Source organism: Festucalex cinctus, chromosome 15 (assembly GCF_051991245.1).
Source record: "Festucalex cinctus isolate MCC-2025b chromosome 15, RoL_Fcin_1.0, whole genome shotgun sequence".
Lineage (NCBI taxonomy): Eukaryota > Metazoa > Chordata > Actinopteri > Syngnathiformes > Syngnathidae > Festucalex > Festucalex cinctus.
This window is the reverse complement of record NC_135425.1, coordinates 23,012,803-23,038,808: the sequence shown is the minus strand read 5'-3', so window position 1 is coordinate 23,038,808 and position 26,006 is coordinate 23,012,803. Positions and strand designations below refer to the sequence as shown.

The 26,006-nt window shown below is 39.2% G+C and overlaps 1 protein-coding gene across 1 annotated transcript; it reads left to right on the top strand.

Moving 5' to 3' along the window:
• The first annotated feature begins 1,887 nt into the window (after positions 1-1,887).
• tnfrsfa (tumor necrosis factor receptor superfamily, member a) lies at positions 1,888-25,823 on the top strand. Its single transcript, XM_077498138.1, has 10 exons — positions 1,888-2,135; positions 17,052-17,241; positions 18,205-18,336; positions 19,752-19,863; positions 19,967-20,100; positions 20,189-20,287; positions 20,369-20,415; positions 21,662-21,955; positions 22,037-22,073; positions 23,336-25,823. The coding sequence occupies exons 1-10, from the start codon at positions 2,103-2,105 to the stop codon at positions 23,635-23,637; spliced, it is 1,380 nt and encodes a 459-aa protein (XP_077354264.1). The 5' UTR covers positions 1,888-2,102; the 3' UTR covers positions 23,638-25,823.
• Positions 25,824-26,006: the final 183 nt, after the last annotated feature.

The following is a 26,006-nucleotide window of genomic DNA, read 5'->3' as shown; positions in this document are numbered from 1 at the left end:
TGAACTACTGAACTGTATGGAATGCTGATGAAATAAGATAAAAACAATAAATGAAGCAAAATTACGAGAAGGTAAGTGTGCTGGAGGTCAAAAATGAGTTTTAAGAACCAAAATAAAAAAACAATTTCCCACTATCCACCATTTTGGTTGTTTACTTTCGCCTCGATAGGTAGGAAATGGGAAAAAAAACAACTCGGATATATCGGACTTCCGACCATCCTCGAATGCAACATACCTACATTAGGGATGTTTTTCCTTGCTCCTTCAGTAGTATGGAATTCACATAATACTGTTTGGAACACCTTTTGAAAGAAATTGTCACTGTCAACTACTTTTTCGTTTGATTGCGGGTTGCTTGACAACGCACGCAAAAACCGCACGTAGCTACCTTTTCCCGAAGAACAGCGGCACAGCTGTACTAAAAAAGTGAGTCAAAAGCCTATTTTGTATCCTTTGTAGCAGTATGCCCGCAATCACGAGCTATTAAAGCAGACATCATGCGGTTTCATCTTCTTTTGCGACGGCGCACGCAAAAAAATGGCTGTAATTGCTTCCTTCACACCGCCCTGGGATTGCCACGTTTATTTGTAATTGCAAATGACCCCTGCAGTCTGTGCTTTAATTGCATTTGTCCACATTTCCTGCGAACGCACAAAAGACACCCACATGAAACAGTTGATATAAAAGTCTATACACCCCTGTTCATAAGTCTGTTCTGTGATATAAAAACCAAGACATATAATGGTTTTCCGCCGTTATGCGACCAATAACCTCAGCAACTCAACTCAAATAAATAAACTCACATAATATGGTTGTGCAAGTGCCTCTGGTTAACCACAAACCTTTTTTTTTTATTATTTAACATTTTATTTAACATCTAAAAAAAAATATAGATATTTTTTTTTTCAATTGAGTTGGACAGGTCGTATGTGGTCACATGTCATTACTTAGTGATGCAAAAAGTTATGATTTAGCTTGATCTCATTTTGTATAACGTGGGGAAATGCCATTTGAACTGGGATGGTTAGACGTATATCCACCACTGAACGTTAACACACGAGCACACAGGCAACACTTTAGATGACATGCGATTAGATTAACATTGGGTGGAGACATGTTGGACAGGATGTTTATGTCTCTTGATGTTGAACAAAAACACATCCCATTAAATGGAGTGCACGCGTTCCTCTCTCGACATCTTCAATTCAAATTCATATTTCCACTTTAAAAAAAAATTAAAAAAAATGTGACTTTTTACACTTCAGATTACCCTCTCAATTCAAGGACTCCACCGCACCCTCTCCTACCCGGGGCCTGGAAAGAACAGTCTCATATTTGTATCATAATGCTTATTATTACATTAAATTAGATTCTGTTTGTTACGCTTTGTTTGTTTCATAACGCTTATCAAATAAAATTTTATTCCAAGCAGGAAACCTCAGTTATTTCTGAATGTCTTGTTTCTATTCTGCTATTTTTCCCCCCTCAAAGCTAAAAAAGATAAGACAAAAGATGGCGACAGCTGATCCATTATCTTGTGTAATCTTTTTTTATTTTATTTTTTATTTTTTTTTACTCATATCAGTTGACGAATGTGGTCTGAGTCCAGTATTATTTTTTGAGTTAAAAAAATGCTTAAGGTATACAATCCTTTGTTAAAAAAAAAAAAAAAAGTTATGAAAACGATATCATTTATGTATTATGTTATGTATTTTTTTCTGCGTATTCTTGGAATTACTCTGTGTGAAACATGTTTAGGCATTGACCCCCACTGCATCATGAATATTCAATATGCTTCACCGTGATTGGCTGTTTAAAAAAATCATGTTTTAAACATCATTGTGATTGGCTGTGGAGACTCTGACGTCACTGTACTCCCGAGTCTCCGACGAGCTAGAGGCAAGAATCACTGCACTGAAGTCTGGCCGGCAGTCGCGAAGTGTGGAGGGAAGCCGCTCACAAGTTTGACTCATGAGAGAAGTCGGCTGACGGATTAGCGTGTTTGTTCCTCTTCTTTTCATTGTTATTACAATATTTCCCACACCCGCACTGTATTCAAGATACCTTTTTTAGACTGAAGAAGTCTCACGGAGGTTTCCGACATGAACACCGGGCCGGCTGTCGGGAAATTCTGCGTAAGTAAAAACACTAAAAATGATGTACGATGTGTATTTGTGTTGTATTGGTAATTGTTTAAGATAAATTACGGACAATGTGTGTGGTCAAGACAGCAGAGTGGCCGATAAACTTTTGGGACAATATTAACTAAAGTGCCGCCGGTGCAGACTGAACCGGAACCAGCCGCCCGCCTGTTGCCAAGTTAGCCATTTAGCTAATGTGTGTGCGTGTGAAAATAGAGAATGTGTAGTCTAGTGTGTTTGTGACACGCGCTTGCTACAATGGACAGTGAATGCCGCTTTACTCGCCGTCGGGTGAAGCCACCGGAAGTGCCTTGGCGGTCATCTTACGTTGCCAATTTCTGTTCTCATTGCTTGAATACATTGAATTCTCTGCCGCGTTTTCATTTATTATTTTTTTGTCTTCACTACAAAAATGCCACGGCGTATGTACGCCAAGAATGCAATTAGAAATGCTTCTTTTTGGGATTTTTTATTTTTTTTTTCCCTGCATGATCTGACCCTGAGAGGGAAGTTCTGTTTGCAGTTTGTCAATGTCAAGTTTATTTTTATATAGCACGTTTCATATGGAAAGCATAAGGTCAATGTGTTTCAACATAAAAAGCAAGATTAAAATTGTTATAAAGTTGCATATTTAAACAAGCAAAAAGTACATTAAGCAAAAAAAGACACAATTAATTAAAAGCTAGTGAGATTAGTTAAAGGAAGAAAAAAAATCTAAGCAAAAGGTCACTTAAAAATATGAGCACTTACTGAAGTAATGATGATGATGATGTCAGTTTAAAATCTGCGTCTGTTTAATAGGACACAAATCTGTTCCACATACTGTCAGGAAGCCATGAGTTGTACGAATGGCAACAGGTGGATACTGTACATTCTGCCTTCCAATGGAAGAACATTGAAATGCTTGTGCACATTTAAATGTCTCTGGCACAGATAGCTTAATAAAGCTATACGTATGAGATTTTATTTTTATTTTTTCTCATATTCTGCATTGCTGTTCTGCTCCATACAAAATGGAGTCAACCTGAGGACTTTGCAGCTGTGTGAAAGGGTACGGCGGTAAGTCAGGCTTGACAGGCTGGGATGTGAAGCGTTGCACGTGACACTAGCTTCTTCTCCCACCCTGTTTTGTTGAAAGCGATTGTCGCCATCAACTAATTACCTGATTAAGGGGAAGCCGTGTCGCAAGCAATTCTCATAAAACTCAACAAGTGTCAGACAATCAACTTAACTTTAACGAACAGTTTTAATGGAACAAGTGGTAACCGGCGGCTTCCACTGAAGCAAACGCTGGAAAAACCGACTGATGATATCAGGAAATTTATGAGAATGAGCAACAGCGGAGTCCAAATTAATACCATAACAATAATTCATTAGATTTACACGGCATTTTCTTTTCCACCCTAGTTGTGAGCATCAACAATAGCAATCAGCTCACATGATTTCTTTCTGCTATTTTCAGCATCACCATTTTAACTTAACTAACCCTAAGCCGCAAATTACAACATAAACAGTCCTTATTGACAATCACAAATGTTTGACATAAGAGAAAACTAACCACAAAAAGCCACAGCTAAATACTTGGTGATGACGAATGCAACAAATGTCGACTCGTGTAGTGAGTTGCAAACTCTTACAAAGTTGCGACCACAACAAACCTTTTTGACGTAATAATCAATGCTAACTACAAAGGGCGACAGGTAAGTGATTTTAACATTTAAATGTCATGAGTAGTTAGTGAAGGTTAACATAGCAGACATCATTGGAGTAATAAGTGACGGTTAACCTCAACTGTGAGCATCAGCAAACGTGACGTAATGACATTTGATGCAATGGCTAACCACAAGACACTCACGGTTCATTGTAACATTGCAACTAAATGTGTGTTTAATATCATGCACGGCAACTTTACTCAAAAGCAATTTTTGTCTGACCTTAAGTAGTGGTGACGTGTTTTTGTGAGCAAAAGACGGCCGGCGGGGGTAGTCAGCTAAATGCTGTCTTGGTTGGCAGTTCACAGGTCAACAGCGCTAAACAAATCCATGCAGCATGCACTCACCATTGTCCAATTTTTAGGAATTGAATTTTCAATCATTTTTTCGTATGAATCGCTATGACCACTGTGTGATTGCAGGTCCAGCATTGCAAAAAACAAAAGCAAAAAAACCAAAAACAGTCCTTGTAGTCCTTATCGCTGTGACAATTTTCTAAGGCTGGGTTTACAAAATTGAATAATCAATATCAAATCGATTTTCCTTTTTGACCCTGATATCGATTCATAAAACCATGAATAAATTATTTTAATATCTCCTTTTGCCATAAATTCTTAAGAAAATAGAATCTCTAAAGGTGTTTTTTTTTTCTTACTGTTTTCTTGAAATTTACTGTTCACATGAATTTGAACGTATTTTCTTCCGTTTATGAAAGACCTGACTTATTGCACTTTTAGTCAATTCATAATCTTTTTCATTTATATTTATAATTCATATTATCATCTTATCCTTGCTGATGTCAATATTTGTGTAACGTAATTAGAACGTGTTACATTCATTAATTAACTAAATCATTTAACCCATTACTGCTGCTGCAAAATTGAATTTGGCATTTAATATTTGTGGAGTTTTTATTTTATTTTTTTTTAAGGTTTGCTTTCACATTAGCGTTACGCTTTGGACAAAATATCGATACAGTATTGAAACGCCAACGTTAACGGCCGACATTGCCTCTTTTATTACTTTTTAGAGGTAAAACTAAATTAAGTGAATCAGCATTCTGTTTTTTTTATGCTTTAACAACTTTATTGTTCACTTCTTCCTAAAATTGATTCTCGCTGTATCGCGATACTGTTGTTATCCTCAGCTCAGTATCGCTACTCTGGGATTCCCGGCTTTTGAGTCCAGGTTAGCGTATGACTCCTCGTCACATTATCATCAGTGGACTCGCGTCATGTGACATTCACCCAACCCACGTCAAACCTCGGCGAAGACCTTTGCGACTTGTGCGAGCCCCCCCAACTCTCATGTCGAGCTGCGACGTCACTGTTTATCTTTTGTGTAAACCGCAGAACATTCTGGAGGAGGCCTCGCCAAGTGGCCTTGTTGCTGGGGGGGGGGGGGGGGGGGGGGGGGGGGTGCGAGGAAACAGGACCCCCACCCTTGATCCACCCACACACACCGACTCTGCCTGCAGGCTAATCCCCCCCCCCCCATTCGCATACACACAGACAGTGCGCCTACGTGCCTGCCTGTCCCGTCCATTTCCTGTACACACATGCCATGATATTAGGGGGCATCATTTTGCAACTGTAAACTTGATGCTTATCTCTTCTTCAAGTCTGCCTGGGTGTGGTTTCACACAGGAAATGACTCCCCCTCCCCTTCCCCAAGTCCACTAACCCCCATCTCGCAGTACAGAAAAGGGCACGACGGACATCTGGGACAAGCTCGGGCCAAACTAGCGTAGCTTATGGGCGCCGCGCGGAATGACGCAACCGTCCGGCAACGCCTGGCGCAGGTGCTCCGTCAACGCGGGGGATTAGCGGAGTTGGGCTCGTGTTGTTGCTGAGCTGAGCGGCTCGGCCAATCAGAGTGCGGCTGACTCACTCGGGCAAGTGTCACCTGTTCAGGTGTGCCCGGGCAGCGGAGGTTGTATGCATTCCAGCGCAAGGCGGGGATGACGTCAACGGTTCACGAGAGCAAAGCAGCCAGTCGGCGCGCTTAAATGTTCAGTAGCATTGCGCACCAACATTACTGATACAATAATTTTACCGCAGACTCGTAAATCATTTACAAGATTCCCACAAGAAGACGTCCGTGTTATTATTTAGCTTCACTGCTAAGTAACGGATGACACAAACAAACTGCTGATAAGCTGACACAAACGTATTGGGTGAACATTTTTGACTTCAGTAACTTTTTCAAAACTTATTTACAAAAAAAAATATTTGGTTTGTTTTTAGTGTTTGTCCTTGCCAGACGAGATGCAAGTGTTTTGTTTGTTAGCACGTTGTTGTCGTCAGTCTCATGTGAACGAGCCTGATTGAGGACAAATTGAATGATACGATGATTATAGCGGCAGATGCTGGTCAAAGTGATCTTTGTTGTTGACACTTGCCAGGACAAAATGACACATTTGCGGGTGTGACTGAGTGGATAAGGATTTTGTAAATTTTTCTTTCCCCTGATCGTAAAAAGGACACAAAAGGGCCGATACGTAGAAAAATCCCTGGTATCAGTACGCGATCATACCGACTGAAGATGGCGAAGAAATTCAAGCCGAAATATATATATATTAGGGGTGTCAAATTTAGTGTGTTAATTTTGAGTAAATCTTTATTTAACGCGCAATTAATGACAGCCTGTACTGGGGGAATTTCTGTCGCAACGCAGCAGACACGTCCGCGTCAAAATTTAGCCGTAATAAATTTAATATCAATGCATATATTTGTATAGACTGGGGTCAATTTGTATTTTACAATTTCCTAAAATGTGCAGAATTTTTTAAGTTACTTCATGTTAAAGTGACGTCTTAATGTGAAAAGAAAAATGCACTGAGCTGTCACCGTCTTCACAAATGCAATTATGCCATCTCGTGGCAGAAAAATGACCAACACAAATCAATATCAAACTAATTTTTTTACAGTGCAGTACATCTTTTTAATTTTAACTTAATGTTATGAATTATTATGAAATTACTGTATCAATGACTAAAAGATGCAGCCATATTTCTATTTAACATTTTTTTTGCACATTTGTGTTAACAAGTTTATGAAAATTTTTAGAACGTAAAATTTGCGATTGATCGTGAGTTAACTATTGAAGTCATGCGATTAATTATGATTACAATTTTTAATTGACTGACGTAATATAGATTTCCTAACAGATTTATGTATTCCGGTGCACTGTTGGCCTTAAAGATGTTTGACAGCGTTGCAACATTAAGTAGAGTGGTATCAAACATCACTTTACTTAAGCAATGAATTGAATATTTGCATCGAAAACGTCACATTGTTGCTGCGATGCCTTTGTGACGCCAGATGCCGCAGCACAAAGGCTCACTTTGATGGCGCTAATGTGATTTTGCCCGGGCAAAGCGGAGGCTCCTTGTACATTCTTCAATCTGTTAGTCACCCCCTCACGTTGGTGTCGTCGTCCTTCTCCTCCTCCTCCTCCTCTTCTTCCTCTTCAACACTGCCAGCCGTCTTGTGAGCGGCCTAATCGAAATTGGAAAAGCCTCCGCCCATCGCCGCCGGGCCTCGCACATGTCTGACTGTGTGCCGGCGTTCATCGGCGGTCCTTTTGGTCGAGCAAAGAAAACAAAAACAAAAAAAAAACCTCTCCCAAACCCCCAGTAGGCTTTGCTGGTTTCATGTGTTTCACATCAGCGTGCGGTCACGCGCCAGCCTGGACTTTTCATTAGCGTCGATTGTTTGCCGACGTCGCCTAACCTGCAAGCGACACGCGCGTACCTCCTCAAGAATGTGTGTTGCGGGGTTGCAAGCATTGCTCGGTTAAAAATATCCTGCCCGGCGGATATGTTGTGTGTGTGTGTGTGCAATGTGCAGGCTGTTTTGTGGGGGGGAAGGGGGGTGACTGTGCCGCATGAAGCCCCTGTATTGTCTCAGCTTCCTGTTCTCCCTGAGAGGAGGGGGCCGCCGCTTTTCACACGCTCCCACTCGTGCACTCGTTCTACATGCTATTGTACACGCATACTTCAACACTTTACCGCACTTTTTTTACGCTGGCCGGTCGCCGCGGGAGACGCACTCAGAGTCCAAGTCGCCACTGAGACATTCACTGTTGTCATGTTCAATGTGAAGAGTCAGTTTGTTTGTAGCACATTCCCGACTCAGGAACTCGGACTATTGTGTGCGAGTGTGGACCATGGGGGCTATTGTGTGAATTTAATTACGGGGTAATTTATCGGGGGCCAAAATAAGACTTTGGCGGCATACTGAAACTTCTCAACACGTTTGAGTGTAAACGTTTAGTACCAAAACTGAAAAGTTTCTGTACTGTAGCTTTAAGTGTACATATATAGCACATTTTGACCACGGGAACTTTAGGAGGTCCATTGTGTCTCTGCAACCTGAGGAACGATTGTCAAACAATTCATAGAGGTTGAACAGATCAGTCGCCTTGTTGACGACTCGACTTTACTGTCCATTTCAACTCTTGATACAGGAAACCGCAGTTCGTAACCTTGTTACAGCTTAAGGAAGTGTTCTTTTTAATTTTGCTAGTTAGACAAGCGTTGCTAAACTTGGCATTGCAAATCAAATCATGTAGTTAGGACGCCGACTGCCATCGCGCAACTCGGCTACTTTTTTCTAGAGTGCTCTAAAACTATGGAGGACCAAAACTGCCAAAATTCAAAACCAACAACTGACTAACTAAATAAATAAATGGCTAAAAGTGAAAATAAAAACGGCTCAAAACTGCCAAAATTCTAAATAAATAAATGACTAAAAGTGAAAATAAAAACGGCTTTATTTCCATTTATATTTATTTTTTGTATAGATTTTTTTAATTATAATTTTTAACATGAATTGTTTTTTATTGATTGATTGATTGATTTAGTCATGTATTTATTTTGAATTGTGGCAGTTTTGGTCCTCCATACAAAGCTGCCAAAATTCAAAATAAATAAATGACTAAATAAATGACTATACAAATAAACGACTAAATGAATAGATAAATGAATGACTAAATAACTAAATGAATAAATAACTAAAAGTGAAAATAAAAACTGATTTATTTCCATTTATATTAATTTTTTGATGTAATTTTTGAATTATATTTTTTTAGATTCATTTTTATTTTCACTTTTAGTCATTTATTTATTTCGTCATTTACTTATTTTTAATTTTGGCAGTTTTCGTTCTCCATATAACACAACCATTACTGTTTTCTTTCGATGGAATCCAGGGGCAGTGAAACCACCAAAGGCCTCATAATTGAACGCTGTGGAACACCATACGTTCCGCTATACATGTGAATTCCTATTGCTCATATTTGTCCAACCACTTTTTTTTTTTTTTTTTTTTTCGACATCGTATGAATGGATCGCTATAATGAAGAAATCACACGATGTACCATCACAACAGTCACAAGGTTACTACTGAGCGTGCCAAATTCCCTGCAGCACAGACAGGTCAAGCATTGTAGCGCGATCAACTGCAGTTAATAACGGCCAACCAGGGCACGTCATCATGAAGTCGTATGAGTCAGGTGTGTGTCTTGACCACCACCGAAACCGGGTTAGTAACTACAGGTTTAATGCTTAGTCATTAATCACATTTTTTTTTTCTTAAATTTATTGAACATATAAACAGATGAACAGCAAAGATAAGGAAAAAAACAAAAACAAAACAACAACAATCAAAAGAGAAGAAAATCCCAATAAAATAATCATTCAATCAATCATAACTTACATGTTCAAAAGGGAGTAGGAAGAAGTTAGAAACTTATCTAGTCCTACCCCTTTTACTAAATATATTTAAACTTATTTCATTATTAATGCAATTTTAATTTACTATTATTAAAAAATAATAATAATACTAATAAATGAAATATATAACCCAAGTTATATATATACACAAGTGCACTTAAACATATTCATATTTACCAAAAACATATATACATAAATTTACTAAACATATACCATAATACCTATCTAGATCATTTACACATACTCACATGTACAATTTTCATATTCTGGTCTGACATAGATAATTTTTTTGAACTTTACTTTTGAACATTTTTTTTCAACTCCAGCATTGAGTCACAATTTTTCAGATCAATTCCCAAATTATTCCACAGATCAACACCTTTTACAGATACACACCTTTGCTTAATATTTGTTCTCGTTTTGGGTTTTTTGTACACACTTGTACCCCTTATATCATAAGGACTGTGTCTAATTTCAAATAACTTCTGAGTACTGTGGCAGTGTAAATTGTTATAAACTTTATACATTATTTGTGCTATTTTAAAATCCACCAAGGCATTTAGTCTTGTAATTGGTCAATTTACCAAAGACTTTGGACTCGTCTGTCGACTGGATTCACCATTATTGGTCTGAGAAGCAGCCAAATGTCCATCCAACAAGTCTTTATACGTCTGTGGCGGTCCAAGAGTGCAAAATTAAGATGTTTGGAACAGCATGGCGGTTAGCCTCATTAGCACCGATTGCCACTAGTCGTAAAAGATTATTACTTGTACAGTGTCTCTGCAGCCTGCTACCAATTTGTCCTACAAACCTGCTGGTCTAAATTAGGTTTCTGATTTGCCAGTATGTGTTGAACCAAACTGAACAGCTTGCTCAGTGGATTTTTTTGGCTGCAATGGAGTTGCAGTGACAGAATTGTTTCGTCGGCCTTGATGAGGCGAATGCAGCCAAGTGCAATTACAACACTCATTCATGTCATATTTGAACTCGCTCTGCAATTACGGTGCACTCATTACGCTCCGAGTCGTCATTCAACGCGCACATGTCAGTCCCGCTTTCAGCCCCAGCGTTTGTTGGCTTGTCAGTAACAGCTGTAACGTGTTAACATGGCCGCCTCTTGGCCCGCGGGCACGTTTGGATGCTCGCCGCGCTCGCGGTTCGGGCGGGGGGGAGGGAGGCGACGGCGATAAGGACGGGCGCGCATGGAGATGGCGGGACGAGGCATGTCGCTCGTTTGTCACGATCGTTTACAAGGAGCTCGTTGAGTTTTCGGGCCAGCTTCAGCTCCTCGGTGCGGAAAGTGGGCGGAGTTTGGTGATTAGTGGTTGGTTTTGAGTCGGTGTTGACTTTGACCTCCCAGCTGCCTGCTGTTTGGAATCCAGTTGAAGTTGTTTGGCTTGGAGCAACAAATCACGCCGTTAGCGCTGTTTGGCTAGCGCTCAAAGGCAAACTGCGTTGCACAAACTGCAGTGGCTGACTTGCAACGCTTTTTCCACTGTTTGAGTTACAGATGAAACGCTAGGAAAATTTGGTTTCATGATTTCTAGTCAGCAAAGTGACGGCGTCAGGCATTTACTAATGAGGGTGCCACAAGACTGGAGCCAGAGCAGTCATGCTGATGTATTACTTTGTGTCTAGAAATACAATATCAATGCACAACCGAACACGCATGCACACGCACGCACACTAATTTTAGGGAAAATATTGGGAAGAAAGTTTCACAAAAATGCATAAAATGTCAGACAAATATTCTCATTATGAAAAAAAAATCAATTTTAGACAAAAAGTAAGTAGTAGTAAGTATTACAGGAAAAATACTGAAATATTGACAGTCATACACTGGATGAAATATACATTAGATCAGACAAAACGATGCAAAAAGATTGACCAAACACGAATTCTGATCGACGCAAAATACAGTAGACCAAAAACAATATAAATAAATGAAAAATACACTATCAAGAGCAAAAATAGGACATTATTAGGACAAAAATAAAATATACAATGTAAAAGCACAACTATTCAATTGAAGATATGATGAAAATACTCAAATATTTGATGAGAAATATATATGATGAAAAATTAGAAAACCCCCTCACCTGTTTTTCTGGGTTTTAGTCTTGTGGCGTTAGCAAACTTAGCCATGCGTGATGTCATAGCAAGTGCAAAGTGTTATTGAAGGTATTAATTGTACATGAAAAATGACGTTATCACATTAATTCTAGGCAAAATATTATCTCTGACTGCTGAAAATGGCTAAATGAGTATCCCTTTAAACTTTCAAGTCAAAGCACCACTGTACGCTAGCAATGCTAGCATACAGTGGTGAAAATACACCTTTTTTTAAAACTCTATCCCTCTTCGTGTTGCTCAAGTTGAACCGCTTTGTGAATCATTAGCGCTTAATGAGAAAAGCATGATTGAGGTCAGGATGCGGCCCTGTAATAGGAGACACGTCGTCCCTGCTTACTTCTCCGCTCTGACTAAAATCATCTGGACAATATTGAATAAACGTCCCCTTCCTTTTGTTTGCCGCCTTGTTTGTACAGTCGCTTCGGGGACGCGCGCTCTCGCTAAATGGCCGCCGCTAAAATGGCCCATTGATAAGCAGCTCTGCGGATGTCCTGTCCTCAGTTAGTAGAGGAACCTTTCGAGAGGAAGGCCCCCGACCCGACACAAGCCGCCTCCTTCATTTGATTGCGGCTTTAATTGCTTTAACTTGAGCACTAGCGCCATCGTCATCACAATGGCACTCTGTACTAAGTGGACTGGACCTCCTCCAGGGATTGTGGCTTTGGTTGGAGGCTTTTCTGGAGGCTTTCTGCACTGGGGTTTACGGTCACCCCCTGCCGCCACCGCCTCTCTTTGAGTGTTGCCGCAGTGTGGCTCGCCAAAAACATTCATGTGCCCGCGCGTTCTCCGTTTTTGCTAGCGCATTTGAAGTTGACGGTGCTAATGTGGATAAACATGTCAACTTTACAAGCTGCGGTGAGGGAATGTTGCATGTAAAGTGTTGTCTGTGTGGCTGCTGTTGTTTTGTTGGACGTTTGAAATGATCCTTTATTGTACAGGCAGACTTGGCGGCGCTAAATGTTCAATGGAAACAAAAGAGATACTTGCTACTTTTTGGGGGAATGCTGGGTGGCAAAAAACATTGACAAAAACTAGATTGTTTGTTTATAGGTACTGGCGGTAAGTTGTAATGACGGCTCAAGTCAAGGCTACATTACAGTAGCTTCAACCAAATGACTGTAAAGTGTCAGAAACCTTTGTCACCATTTTAATGTTTTCTTTTTATTGACGATAAAGATATTTTTACAAAGTAATCTTGACCTTAAGCTTTCTCATGCTATACAGTAATGGCGACAAAAGCCAAGGCTAGCTTAGGCTAGCTTTCCGTCAAGTGACCGCAAAGTGGCAAGAAACGTTACCAAAACTATTCAGTATGTTTTGTTGATGATAAAAAAAACAACACGTTTTTAAGACATTATGTTTGTTAAGCTTCCATAAATAAGCTAAAATGACAGCAGAAGTCAAGGCTAGCTGAGTAGGTTCGACCAAGTGACCGAAGTGCTCGGAAAAATTTTGTTTTGATGCCGTTTTTGTCGACAATTAAAAAACAAAAAGGGTTTTTTCACACCATTAAGCTATCATGACAACATGACGTTTATGTTGAGGTACCATCAATAAGCTATAACGACAGCACAAATCAAGGCTAGCTTAGACAAGCTTCCAAGAAAACAGGTAAAAATAGCATTTCTTGAATTAAATTTTCTTTAATTTAATCTTGAATTTCATTTTCTGCATTATCCTGATCTCAATTAATCATAGCATGTTTTAGACGCTAGCATTGTTATCAATGAAGTTTGCATCACAAATCAAGGCTAGCTTAGACTAGCTTCTAAAGAAAACCGATAACAGTTTTGGTGTTTTTCTTTTGTTGACAGTAGTATTTCTTTAATAAGGCCATTTTATGCATTATGCTAATCTCAAACATAGCATGTCTTAAGGCTAGCTTAGACGCTAGCATCATTATCTCGACCTGCTTGAAAGTTGACGAAACAGACGTAGAGAAACATCAATGAAGTTTGCAACTCAGTTACCTTGAATACACTTTAATGACAGCATGGGACAAGGCTAGCTTAGCGTAGCTTCACCAAGTGAACGTAAAGTGGCAAAAACTTGACAACGTCTTGCGGCCAGTCGTCGCTCGCGTAGCCACATTTTTATCTCTGCATGAGAGAACCAGACGTTTGTCCGACGCCCACACGGCGTCTCGTGTTATAGCGACCGTTTCCCAACATTTCCTGCGATGTCACACTCTTGTCGTGCTGGTGTAGCGTTGCACTTTGAGTTCACCAGTTGTCCTTTTTTTTTTTTTTTTTTTTTTTTTTTTTCCCCAGGCCTTTTTTTTTTTTTTCGTTATGTCCACGGCGCACATGTGCTTCCTCGCAGATCTTTTCACGCGAGCCTTCGCTTCATCAACTGTTCTTGACAACCCCCCCTCCTCCTCCCCGCCTCCTGCTGTGCTCTCGCACAAACGCACTGTGTTCAAGTCTTGCTAGACCACCACTACCATACATACCCCATCGCCCGCCTTTCCTCTCTCTTCTGCCTGCGTCCAATGTTTGGATAGATGTAAAAGGCCTGATTGTGACTGCTCACAGCCACTCTGGAAAGTCTGACGTGAGCAGCGAGGAGGAGGAGGAAGCAGAAGAAGGGAGTAGGAGAAGGGTAGCGGCATGGGGTGGTTGGGGGGGATCGCAGGACAAGAGATTGAAGGGAAAAGTTCTTCCCGGCAACAAGGCATGGCGACACTCCAGGAGTCCCGTTCGTTCCCCCGTCGTCCTCGCATATGGCCTCAATTTTTACTTGTCCCTCGACATCCTATAAGTGTCTCCTTTGATCCCAATAAATAGTTTTTCAAGATGTTAAGATATCAATTATGGACGATGAGGTCAAGGAAAACAGTCCTTCAAATGCTCCCCCGAGCCACAATGGTGACCCATAAATTTGCGACAGCTCATGTCAACCGATTTGTTCTCGTACAGGGGATACTTGATCGCGATGTGGGTTCAATTCCCCGGGTTGTCGCTGACGGCTACATACAAACTACTTGCTCTGGTTAAGTTTTATAGTAGCTATAGGCTGGTACTTGATTTTTAAGTACCGGTTAAGGGGTTAAAACAGAAGAACGGGGACAAATAGTTATAATAAGATTTAGCACAAAACAATACTGAAATCTAACCAGATGGTTTTTCACTATTTTTGTTCATTGTTCAGTAGATGTAATTTCTTTTAGAATATGTACTTTAGTTTGCTTAGGGATAAATACATTTCACATTAGTTCAGGCTGCTTGTGTTACCAAACTGTTCTTAATAAGTCATGATAATTTTATTCTTGTGAGCCAGTACAAATGTGTTTTTAATTCATACATGTCACTGTGTCTAAAAGAGGAACTTTTTTTCTGGACTACTTTACAAAGCAAAAAAAAAATGGTGAAAGTTGAGTATTCCCACTTCTCCAGGGACCACGACTCCACTGCGCATAAGTGATTACAAAACAAATTAGCAAAAAAACAAAAAAAACAAGACCTCCAGGGAAACGACATGACAAAAGATGGGGGCCACACTAATAATAATTAATAATTTGATGCCAAGTTGGAGGCCGCAAAATATCATCCTCTGAGCCGCAAATGGCCCCCAGGCCGTGGGTTTGAGACCCCTGTAGTGTACTCGTGTACCTAGCATAGTCATTTTAAACTTCAATTCAGTGTTAAAGTTGCCAATCTTTTATTTTTTATTTTTTTTTATTTTCAAGAATATTAAGAAACTATTAAATCCGGTTTTTAAGCTCAACTTAAGGATTTCTGTGCGATGTCGTGTGAGACAAAAGCCTCCCAACGCTCGACTCTCCTTTATCCCGGCGGTGTCGCGTTGCATCGGTGTCGCATGTCGGGCCGTTCAAAGCCTCCGCGTTGCAAGAATGTGGGTCATTTGAAGTCGAGACACTAAAGCGTGTTGTTGGCCCGTGAATGGGCCCTTCTCACGTTGACGCGCTGAAAAGCGTGCGAAGAAAAACGTCAGCGCCCGGGGGCCCTCGACTCGGGCAGCTCGGCCCAGTATTCTTCTGGGAAGTCCACCTACACAAGACGGCCATTATCTGCCGCATGAATAGCTGCGCTATCGCGTCGGACACCGCTGTTAGCTAACACCGGCGTTGGTCCTATCAAGAAACTCTTTATAAAAAAAAAATAAAATTTAAAAAAATGATGCTAATGTTTGCTAGCCTGGCATTAGCAAGTTAATGTTGTTCCTAGCAAAAAGCCAACTTAAAAAAAATAAAATTCAGTTTTAGTTTAAACACAGAGGCTACATACAAATCGATGAGGCAAAAAAAAAAAAAAAAAGTGTTTTTTTAATATCATTAGCATTTAAGGGGAGTAGCATAACCAGATTAGCTAACACTGGTTTAAAATGATGTGGATCAAAACTCTTTCATGTTTGGGCATTTGTTTAAAAAAAATAATCATTATGGAAAGTAGTAGTAGTAAGAAAGTAGTAAGTTAGCAACAATAAAACTATTTTTAGCTAACTACTGTCCCTCCGAGCAGAAGTTTTTAAATGAAAATGTACCAAAACTGTCGTTCTTGTCATGTGTTTTGGAAAAAATGTAGGGTGCAAATGCGGTGTAAAAGTAGACAGTTTTTTTTTTTTTTTTTTTTTTAGAAGTTTTAGTTTTCGTCTAAACACAAAATAAATCATATGACCGCAACAAGCATATAATGTTTTTCATTTTTTTTGTTTGATTGCTTGCACAATCATCTGGCAAGTTTTTTTTTTTTGTTTTGTTTTGTTTTTTTTTCCATGGAATCTGTTTATTTTGTTGCCATTAAAAAGTCTTGGCGTCAACTCCTTGGCTCAAGACCTCCTGTGTGGCGTTTGATGTTGATTGACCTCGTGCTTGCACGGGGCCCTCCGGGCACTCGGGCTTCCTCCCACATCTCAAAAATGCATGTTAGCTTCATTCAAGACTCTTAATTGTCCGTAGGTGTGAAGTCTGTGAACCCTTATACATCTAGATGTGCTGTTTGATTGACTGGCGAGTGACGATCGGTCCAGGGTGTACCTCTCCCAAAGTCAGCTGCTGATGCGTTCCAGCTCACCCGTGACGCAAATAAAGACAAGCGATCGAGTAAACAAAAATGCCTGATGGACAACATGCGCTAGCCTGTCATTAGCATGTAGCGTCACTCACGCGGGAGAGTGCTGATACATTAATTGCGTTCCCATGGAAGATGTTCCGGTCAGATGTTCCGAATCACCGTGCAGATTGCAGACAGAAGGCGACCCATGAAGAATCTTCTCGCCATTTGATGTGACTCCACTGAAAGAACTGGTTTGTGCAAGCGCATTCCATGTCAATAAAGCAAAGTCTTGTTTTGTCTGCTCGCACCTCAGGTGCTCCTGGCGACGCTCCTCCTCCTCGCGAGCTCGCCGTGCCGGGCTGCCGAGCAACCCCCCGCAGCCCAGTGGGCCGCCGCCACAGACGACGATTTCAGGAACATCACCCTCCTGCGCCGCCATAGGACCTGCATGGAGAACCAGCAGTATCCCTACCAAGGACTCTGCTGTCTCAACTGCCAGGCCGGTATGGCCCTTTTTTTTTTTTTTTTTTGCTCAGATTTGACAAATATTTTGCAAAAAGATAAGAAAATAAACTAAAATATTAGGTAAAAATATGCAAATATTGGATGGGGGGGTGAAGAAACAGTTGAAAACTATAAAAACAGAGAGATAGAAAATACACACAAATTGGGGGAAAAATGCATAAATATTTGATGATGATCATGATGATGCAAAATTATTAGGTGAAAAATCAGAAATAGTAGATGAAAAGTAAAAACTTAAGCTGATCATCAAACATCTCTTAAAAAAAAAAAAAAGGAAAAGATATTCATCAAACATTACATTTAAAAAAAAAAAAGTCAAAATAGTGTGTTTAAAAAAAAAAAGCATAACCCAGATAGAAAAATATGGAAACTTAAAAACAAAAAAATGGGGGGGAAATGCAAATAAATTACTGAAAAATGCAAAAATACTAGACAAAACAATACAAAAATAAATCAAATTAGAAAACAGAAATATTAGAATAAAAACACAAAAATTTGATTTAAATTTAAATACAAAGATTATTTTTTTTAAAACCACACAAAAAATAAAAAATAAAAATAAAAAATAAAAATATTGTGGGGGAAATCACAAAGCATTTGAGGAAAAATGCAATCATTAAACAGTCAAAAAATAACAGATGCAAAAGACAAAAATATTAGACAAAAAAAAAACTGTAAATAAAATGCACACGCAAAATAGTAGAAAGCAGTACAAAACAAGACAGAAATTGAAAATTCTAGAGGAAATTGCTGCTAATTTGGATAAAGAAATACACAAATATTTGAATTAAAAACACAAATACTACATTTAAAATATAAAGCTGTGAAATACAAAAATTGGATGGGAAATATACAAATGTGAAATGAAAATTACCCTGACTTGCATATAAGCCAAAATCAAACTTTGTTGCAAAATGTTCTGGTTTTGTCATCATCATCAGGGACGTTTGTGCAGAAGGAGTGCGAGCGTGATTACCAGCAGGGGGTGTGCGCTCCCTGCGAGCAAGGACACACGTACACGGAACATTCCAACGGCATGGACCGATGTCTGCCCTGCACGCACTGTCGACAAGGTAAACACGGTGGACAGAAAAAGTGTGCGCACCCTGGGTCAAATGCCAGATTTTAAACAGAAACATCAAGATAAATCACTTAAAAAGTTTGCCCCACCTATTGACATGTATGATGGACAACTGAATAGAAAATAGAGGCATTGTTGGGCATTGGAACTTTATGAAATAAATAAAAGTAATTACAGAATACAGTAAATGTCGTACTAAAACATACCCAATGTTCGATGATGCATAAAACTCAATTTGTTAAAATAGTAGAAAATAAAAACATTACACAAAAGTCCATCCATTCATTTGCTTAACAGCGTGAAAATAGTAAAGCAATGGAAAATTATTAAATGCAAAGGATTAAGTTTAAAAAAAAATAGACAATAGATGAAAAAATACTAAATATTAGATGAAAATAAATGTTAAAATTGAGGGAAAAATGATTTTTAAAAAATGCCCAAAAAGATGGAAATTTATATTATAAACATGAAAAATACAACAATATTAGAGTTCTAATGCTTAAGTATTATCTTACAATAAAGAGATATTGGAACGAGAAAAAAAACAAAGACAAAAAATTTGATAAATGAAACTGTTTGCGTCTTCTTTCTCTTTTTGCTTTCTGTTGGTGAAAATCTGAAATCAATTAGTAATTATAATTCCGATTCAAAATCTTAATCTAATCTTTTGAATTTGGCAGGGAGTCATTCCAGTGGACTTTTCCTGTTTTCACTAGCCAGGCCATTAGGGAAAGTGGATCCTTGTTGTTTTTTCTTTCTCTTTTTTTTTTTGTGCGCTTTGAGACGCCACGGCGACAAAGGCAAGTGATGAAGTTACTCGGCGAGAAAGGGCGTGTCTTTTATGGTTTTGTTGCCGCCGTTCAATGAGAGCGCGTCCCAGGAGGGGGGCTTACCTGCCCCGGTCCGGGCGTGGTGTCTTTGTGGCCCGCTTGAAAAGGGGCTCGTGTTACGCCAGCTCGCACTTTGGGGATAATCGTTCCTCTTTGCCTGTGACTCGGAATGTTTCCACACCCAAACTACCTGGTGTCCTCTTTTCACCTCCCTGGGAAAACATCTTTGTGGCTGGACAAAGCATGTAATTGTATTTGGCGGTGAAATGCAAGAAAAGAATCACCTTTAATGTTAAAAAAAAAAATGCACAAATGTTAGAAAACAGTATGGATGGATGGATGGATAGGTGGATGGAGAGATGGATGGATAGAAAGGGAGAGATGGATGGATGGGGAGGAAGAGATGGATAGATGGATGGATAGAGAGAGAGAGAGAGAGGGAGAGGGAGAGAGAGACAAATACCACAAAATACACAATTATTAGATCACAACAAAAAATGCAACACAAATTAGACAAAAATTAGTTTGTGTATTTGAAAATTCCACATGTGGTGTATTGATTTTGTGCGGCTCACAGATGAGATGGAGACGGCGTCCTGCACCACCACGTCGGACACCAGGTGTCAGTGCCGAGCCGGAACCTTCTGCGTGCCAGATCAGGCCTGCGAGGTCTGCAAACGCTGTGCCAAGTAAGTCTCACTCACAAAAACAAAAAAAAAATCCATTAAGTCAACCAATCAGACGTTAGCAATGTGGTGTATCCATGGTGATTCTTTGATTGCTCGACTTTAGGTGCAAAGCGGGTGAAGAGGAGGTGAAGAAGTGCACGCACTTTTCCAACACGGTGTGCCGCAAGCGAGACCCGTCGCCCACCCAGACGCCGCCGGGCCGGACACCGCCCGCCCCCGCCTCTCCGGGAGACATCAGTAATGCCCTTCCGTTTTTTTTTCCCCCCCACCTTGTTTCCTGACGACCCGTCGCTTTCCTCGCTAACCGGCCCCACTTTTGTTGCAGTGGTTCCCGTGCTGAGCTGCCTCTCCCTCCTCTTCATCGTGGCCGCCGGACTGGCCGTGTGGTGGTTCGCCGCCAAGCGCTGCTCCTTCGAGGGAGCGTGTGAGTCCCGGCTCGGTCCACGGTTCAGTGACGGCAACGTTGTCGCTTTACTAACAGACGCCGTTTGTCCGCTTTTGACAGGCGCCAAGAGTCACTGCGACACCAGCGAAATCATCAAGATTCCCATCGTAAGTCTTAAACCAACGTGCGGGTTTTTCTTGGCTCAAGTTGAGCACGTTACTTGGGAGGCACCACCTCCTCAAAGGCACACATTCATCACACAGATACTACAGTATGTAACACTTTAGGTAATCAGTTTAGCTCTTTATATTCTCATCCTATTTTATTTTATTTTTTTAAAATACAAAACACTGCTCTATTTCGTTTTTTAAAGAACACATGAAAGGTATTTTTAGGGGTGCCCGAATGGATTAGTGGCATTTCAATGGAGGTGGGGGTGGGTCGGGCATCCTTGGCAGAAAAAAAAAACAAAACAGGAAGTTTGCGAAACACTGGTGTAAGGTGTCAAACCAGCTGTTCCTTTCTGGCAGCTTTACATTGGGGTAACTCGGTGAAAGGGTGGTGATAGTGAACAACTAGTAAACAACTTGAAAAAAAAAATAAAATAAAATACGTAAAACCACTTTTAAAAAATGCTTAAAAAAAACTAATATCTATCAATAAACAACTTAAACAAAGAGAGAAAAAAAGTAAAACCGCTTCAAAGAAATTGCTTAAAAGAAAACTACTTTCTGAACAGAAAATTGTCAGTAAACAACTTTAAAAAATGTATATGTATAAAACCACTTCAAAAAATTACTTTAAAAAACTAATTTTGAAGAGAAAAATCACCAAAAAAATTGCTTAAAAACTAATTTCTGAACAGAAAAAAAAAATGATTTCCTGTTTTGAATAAGATTATTGCGACTTTTTTTTTTTTTGGGGGGGGGGGGGGGGGACTTCATTTATTTATTTATTCTTAGAAAATATAGATTTTTTTTTTTTTTTTTTTTTTGGCCAGTTGGAATGAAGTCATGGCAGCACAAAACCTTTCAGGCGTCTGCTAGAAAGAAAGGGAGAAAAAAATGCCAGGAAAGTCCTACTAGAACATCTGAACTTTTGGAGTGGGGCATTGTCATAGTTAACTTTGGTGAATCCCATTTGAATTTGAAATTTGGTCAACCCTGAAAGTAGCCAAACCCCCAGTTATAAGAGGGTGTGTACATTTTTGCAACCACATTATTTCAGTTACATTTTTCTTTATTAAGATTCTTCAAAGTGTATTGGTAGCATCCATCCATTAAAAGTGGAAAAAAAAATTGTCAAGCAATTGATGACGAATGACCGTCGGCTAAATCTGAATTTTTATACTTTTTTTTTTTTTTTTTTTTTTTTTTTTTCCCCTTCTTCTTCCTTTCCCTCTTCCCCTGTTAGGATGAGAGCGGCCCCACGGCGGAAGAGTGCCAGAACAGTCGCAACGCGGGCCTGGAGGGCGACCACTCCCGGCCGGAGTCGCGCCCGCTACTGCAGGAGACGCAGGCGGGCGTGGCCAACAACAAGGCGTCGCCGCCCACGCCCCCGGAGGACGAGGACCGCGGGCTGGGCGACAGCTTGCCCAACACCACCAGCTCGTCGCAGACCAGCCTGTCGGCGCTGCCCACCGCCGCCTCGTCCGGGGACAGCCCGCAGCAGAGCCCCGAACCCGGCAGGATCAGCGCCGCCGCCATGGTTAGCATCGCTCTCAGAAAAAAAGCGCTTTTGTGGTGTTTTTGTTTTTCTGTTTTCACCAAAGTCTCGTCTGTTTTTCAGGAGGATCCGCTGCAGCACCGCCTGCTACCGCTGCAAGGTAGGAAAATCCGCGCCGACGCTTCCCCGAATGACACTTCGCGGAAAAGTGTCCGAGTCGAGCCCTCGGGTGGCAAAGAGCGAGATGGAGGGCGGCTAATTTAAGACTTGTTTTCATCCAGTCTAACAGTTCACGTCAGTTCAGAAAGTTGCGTAAGACAATTGCTCTCCAAATGGGAAGCAAGAAGTTCAAAAAGATTCATTCGGAGAAAATGACTAACAAGAGTAAGAAGTCATATTTTCTTTTTTTTTTCTTTTTTTTTTTCTTTTTAAAGCCAGCCAATAGCAAAAATATATCAATAATTGCCTGCCATTTAATTGCAATTAAAAACAAACAAACATTTTTTACAACCCAAAAAAATTCTTGAATAAGTTGGGATAAACAGTCAAGTGTTTTACACAAGAAAACGTGGGTCGCCACAATTTTTTTATTTCTAATTTTTAAATTACGACTTTTTTTTTCTTAAGAATAAAGACACTATACCTGTGAGATTGCAATATTTTGGTTCAAAAAATGGAATTAGAAAAATTTTACTTAATTCTCATAGGATTTTGGCTTTTATCTTCTGAAAACAACTTTAGAAAAAAAAAACATCCCAAATTGAAATACAACTTAATATCTTTAAGTGATTTTTTTAAAATGCTGTCTCAAAAAAATCATTTAAAAAAAATGAAACTTACAACTTCAAAAAAGAATCTTGAATTGAAATGCAACTTAAATTAATGTTTAAAATTAAAATAAAAAGTAAATAATGCTGTTAATTTTTTTTTTTTTACTTTATTTTCTTACAGCAACTTTAAATAAATCTTGATTTGAAATACAACTTAATATCTTTAAAAGTGTTTTTTTTTTTTTTTTTTTAAATAATGCTGTTAAAAAAACAGCTTTCTTGTTAAATGGTGATTTTATTTTTCAAAATCAAATTATTTTTTTGTTAAATCTTTTTGTAAACATCAGTTTTGCCAAGAACAAGTATGACTATCTTTGTTAAATTGCATTTTTAAATAATTATTTTAATCTCAAAACAAACAACTATATTCTCGTAAAATCAATATTTTTTAATCTTATTTTTTCCAAGTCGGAAAAAAAAAAATTGCATTTTCTTTCTTACGAAAAAAAAAAAGACTATTTAAACTAAAATGTCACCTTTCGATTTGACGACATTTACGGTAATTGTTCGCTCATTGCGGGTACCGACCGTCTTCCCAAGTGAACCGGGCGCAAAAGTGACCCTAATGGCGTCGCCACTCGGTCTGTTGCAGAGTCCGAGAAGTCGCTGAAGAAGAGCTTCGACCTGTTCGACAAGTACCTGGACGTTCGGATCCACAACAAGTTCTTCCGCATGATTGGCGTGAGCGACAACCACATCCGCCTGGCGGAGGGCGGCGCCGCCGGCGACAAAGTCTACGAGCTGCTCAAGAACTGGATGCAGCGGCAGGGCCTGAAGGCCGACATCAACCACCTGCTGCAGGCCCTGCTGGACCTGGACCAGCGACGCTCGGCCGAGAGCATCGCCTCCGAGGCGCTTCGCCGGGGCTACTACAAGCACGACTGCGCTCCCTGAGGGACGCCGCCGGAGCCTCTTTGCTGGACTTACCTCCTCGTATCGAGAGCCAGTAGTTTGTTTTTTGTTTTGTTTTTCGTTCGAAGATGCGCGAGCAAACAAAAGGGGTAAGTTGAGCCGCTCGGATGGAAAAAAAACAACAGAAGAAGAGTTAGCATGGTGAAAAAGAAAGGACTCTGCACATGCTCAGCGCCACCTGCTGGCGAGCACATACACTGGTCTGGCGCTTGTGATGTCGCCAAATCTCTGCCACTGGCACAATCTCGTCACGCTAGCTGTTTGTTTGTCACTTTTTATTTTTTGTCATTGTCGTCTTTGATGCACTGCCTTCCACTGGCAAAATGTCGCGTTGACTTTTTTTTTTTTTCTTCTTCTTCTTCTTCCCCATTAAGAAAATAACGCCCACTGCTGGCTCAATGTCGTCACCGTAGTTATTACGGAATTTTTTTTTTTGTTCTTTTTTGTATTATTAAATAGACCTTTTCCGAATTTTTTTTTTTGTTAAGATTGTAACATACCTGTATTTTTTATTTTTATTTTTTTAAGTTTATTCTCACAAGATTAAGTGAAAAATATGATTTTCCTCTAAAAATAAGTAGTTGCTCTTAAAAAAAAAAAAAAATAAAATCCAGCAAGATTATAAAATAACTATCATACAATAACATACAATTAAGACAAAAAATCTGACTTTATTCGTGGAAGATTACAATTTATGAAAAAAAAAAAATCTTCTATGATTACAACTATTTTCTACCAAAAAAAAAAAAAGTATTTTTATTCTCATACAATTAGGAAAAAATATTTTAACTATTCTCATAATATGAGGAGTTACAAATATTATTGCAACTTTTTTCTATAAAAAAAAAAAAAAAACTATTCTTGTAAATTATTTTTTCTGTACAAAATTATTGTTCTAAATTTTATTTTCCTAAGATTGTCTTTTTATAAAACAAAACCACAGGTTTATTCTTGTAAGATTGGGATTAATTGAAAGATTAAAAAAAAAGAAAACAATTCTTGCAAGATTAATATCTATTTTTCATGTAAAGTTTTTCTAACAAATGTAAATTTATATTTTTAAGGGGGAAAAAAATTCCTTTATTCTTGTAGAATTAATCTCGTAAAATGTGTTATTAAAACAATTTTCTTTGTTAGTAAACTGTCCTCTACTGAGATGATGTAGCCACACTACTCGTTAGGAAGAATTTTGTTTTTACTTTCATAAAAACACATTGTCAGTCCGTTTAAACTATGCTACGCTAAAATGAAGTCGTGCAGCACAATTTTTATGTGAAAAAAATGGCGGCTAAAATGTTCACGAACGTGCAACTTCGTCAGCCACGTGATCTTTTATTTTTTTTTTTCCTCACTACCTTTTTTTTTTTTTTTTTTTTTAATTTATTGTCATATTTATTTTTAGCGCTACTTTATTTATACTCTCGTAGCGTTGCCACACGTTATTGTTACATTTCAATCTGGAGGTCAGCAGACAGAAAAAATTGCTTTCTTGAAGTTATAAATATGGATAATTGAGGCTTGCATATCCATACTGTAACGCATAAAAAAAGAACACCAAGCTGTTCCCCCACACTCCTCCTGCTTGTTACTAGGCAGAATTCACAGTTTAAGCAAAAAATGATGGTGGCAGGTACGGAAAATTTTTGTCCAGCTTTGCTTTAATGAAGGAAACCATTTTGTTCTGAACAGCTCAACACTATATTCATATTGTCCATCTCTTTTTTTTTTCTTTTTTGTTTGTTTTTGTTTTTTTTTGCAGTGAGCCTCAGTGTTTTGTTTTGTTTGTTTGTGTGAGTACAACTGAATTATTTTTGTTTGTGAGACTGCGTGTGTTCTACTGTATCGTGATGCTCAGTGCTGGCGCTGCCATCCAGTGGTTGACAAGAGACAATTCATCCTGCATCTATTTCAAGGCTTGGTCACGTGACATTCTTTTACGTTTGTTGGACTGTTCGTATTTGTTTGACTTTCTAGAATGTAGGAGAGAAGCCGCAGAAATTAAATGACGTCCACGTCCCGTTGATGGAAGAAACAAAAGTTGAGATGTAAGTTATGAGAAGTATGTTTTTATGTACATTTGGAATAAATATTTTGTACAGAGAGTCACCTTTTGGATTGTTTGAATTGGTTTCAATTCTGCTAAGACAATAAACGACTATTATATTTCATTTGTATTATTTATTCCTTTTTTTTTTGTAGACAATGCATTTAATTTTCAGTATTTTAGCTGAACTTTGTTCAAGGTACTAAAAATGATACCTGGTTAGCCAAGCTAATAGATGGCATACCTTGTCAGCAAAGGGAAGAAATAATATACCTCATTAGTTAAGATTAGACTAAAAATCCGGCAA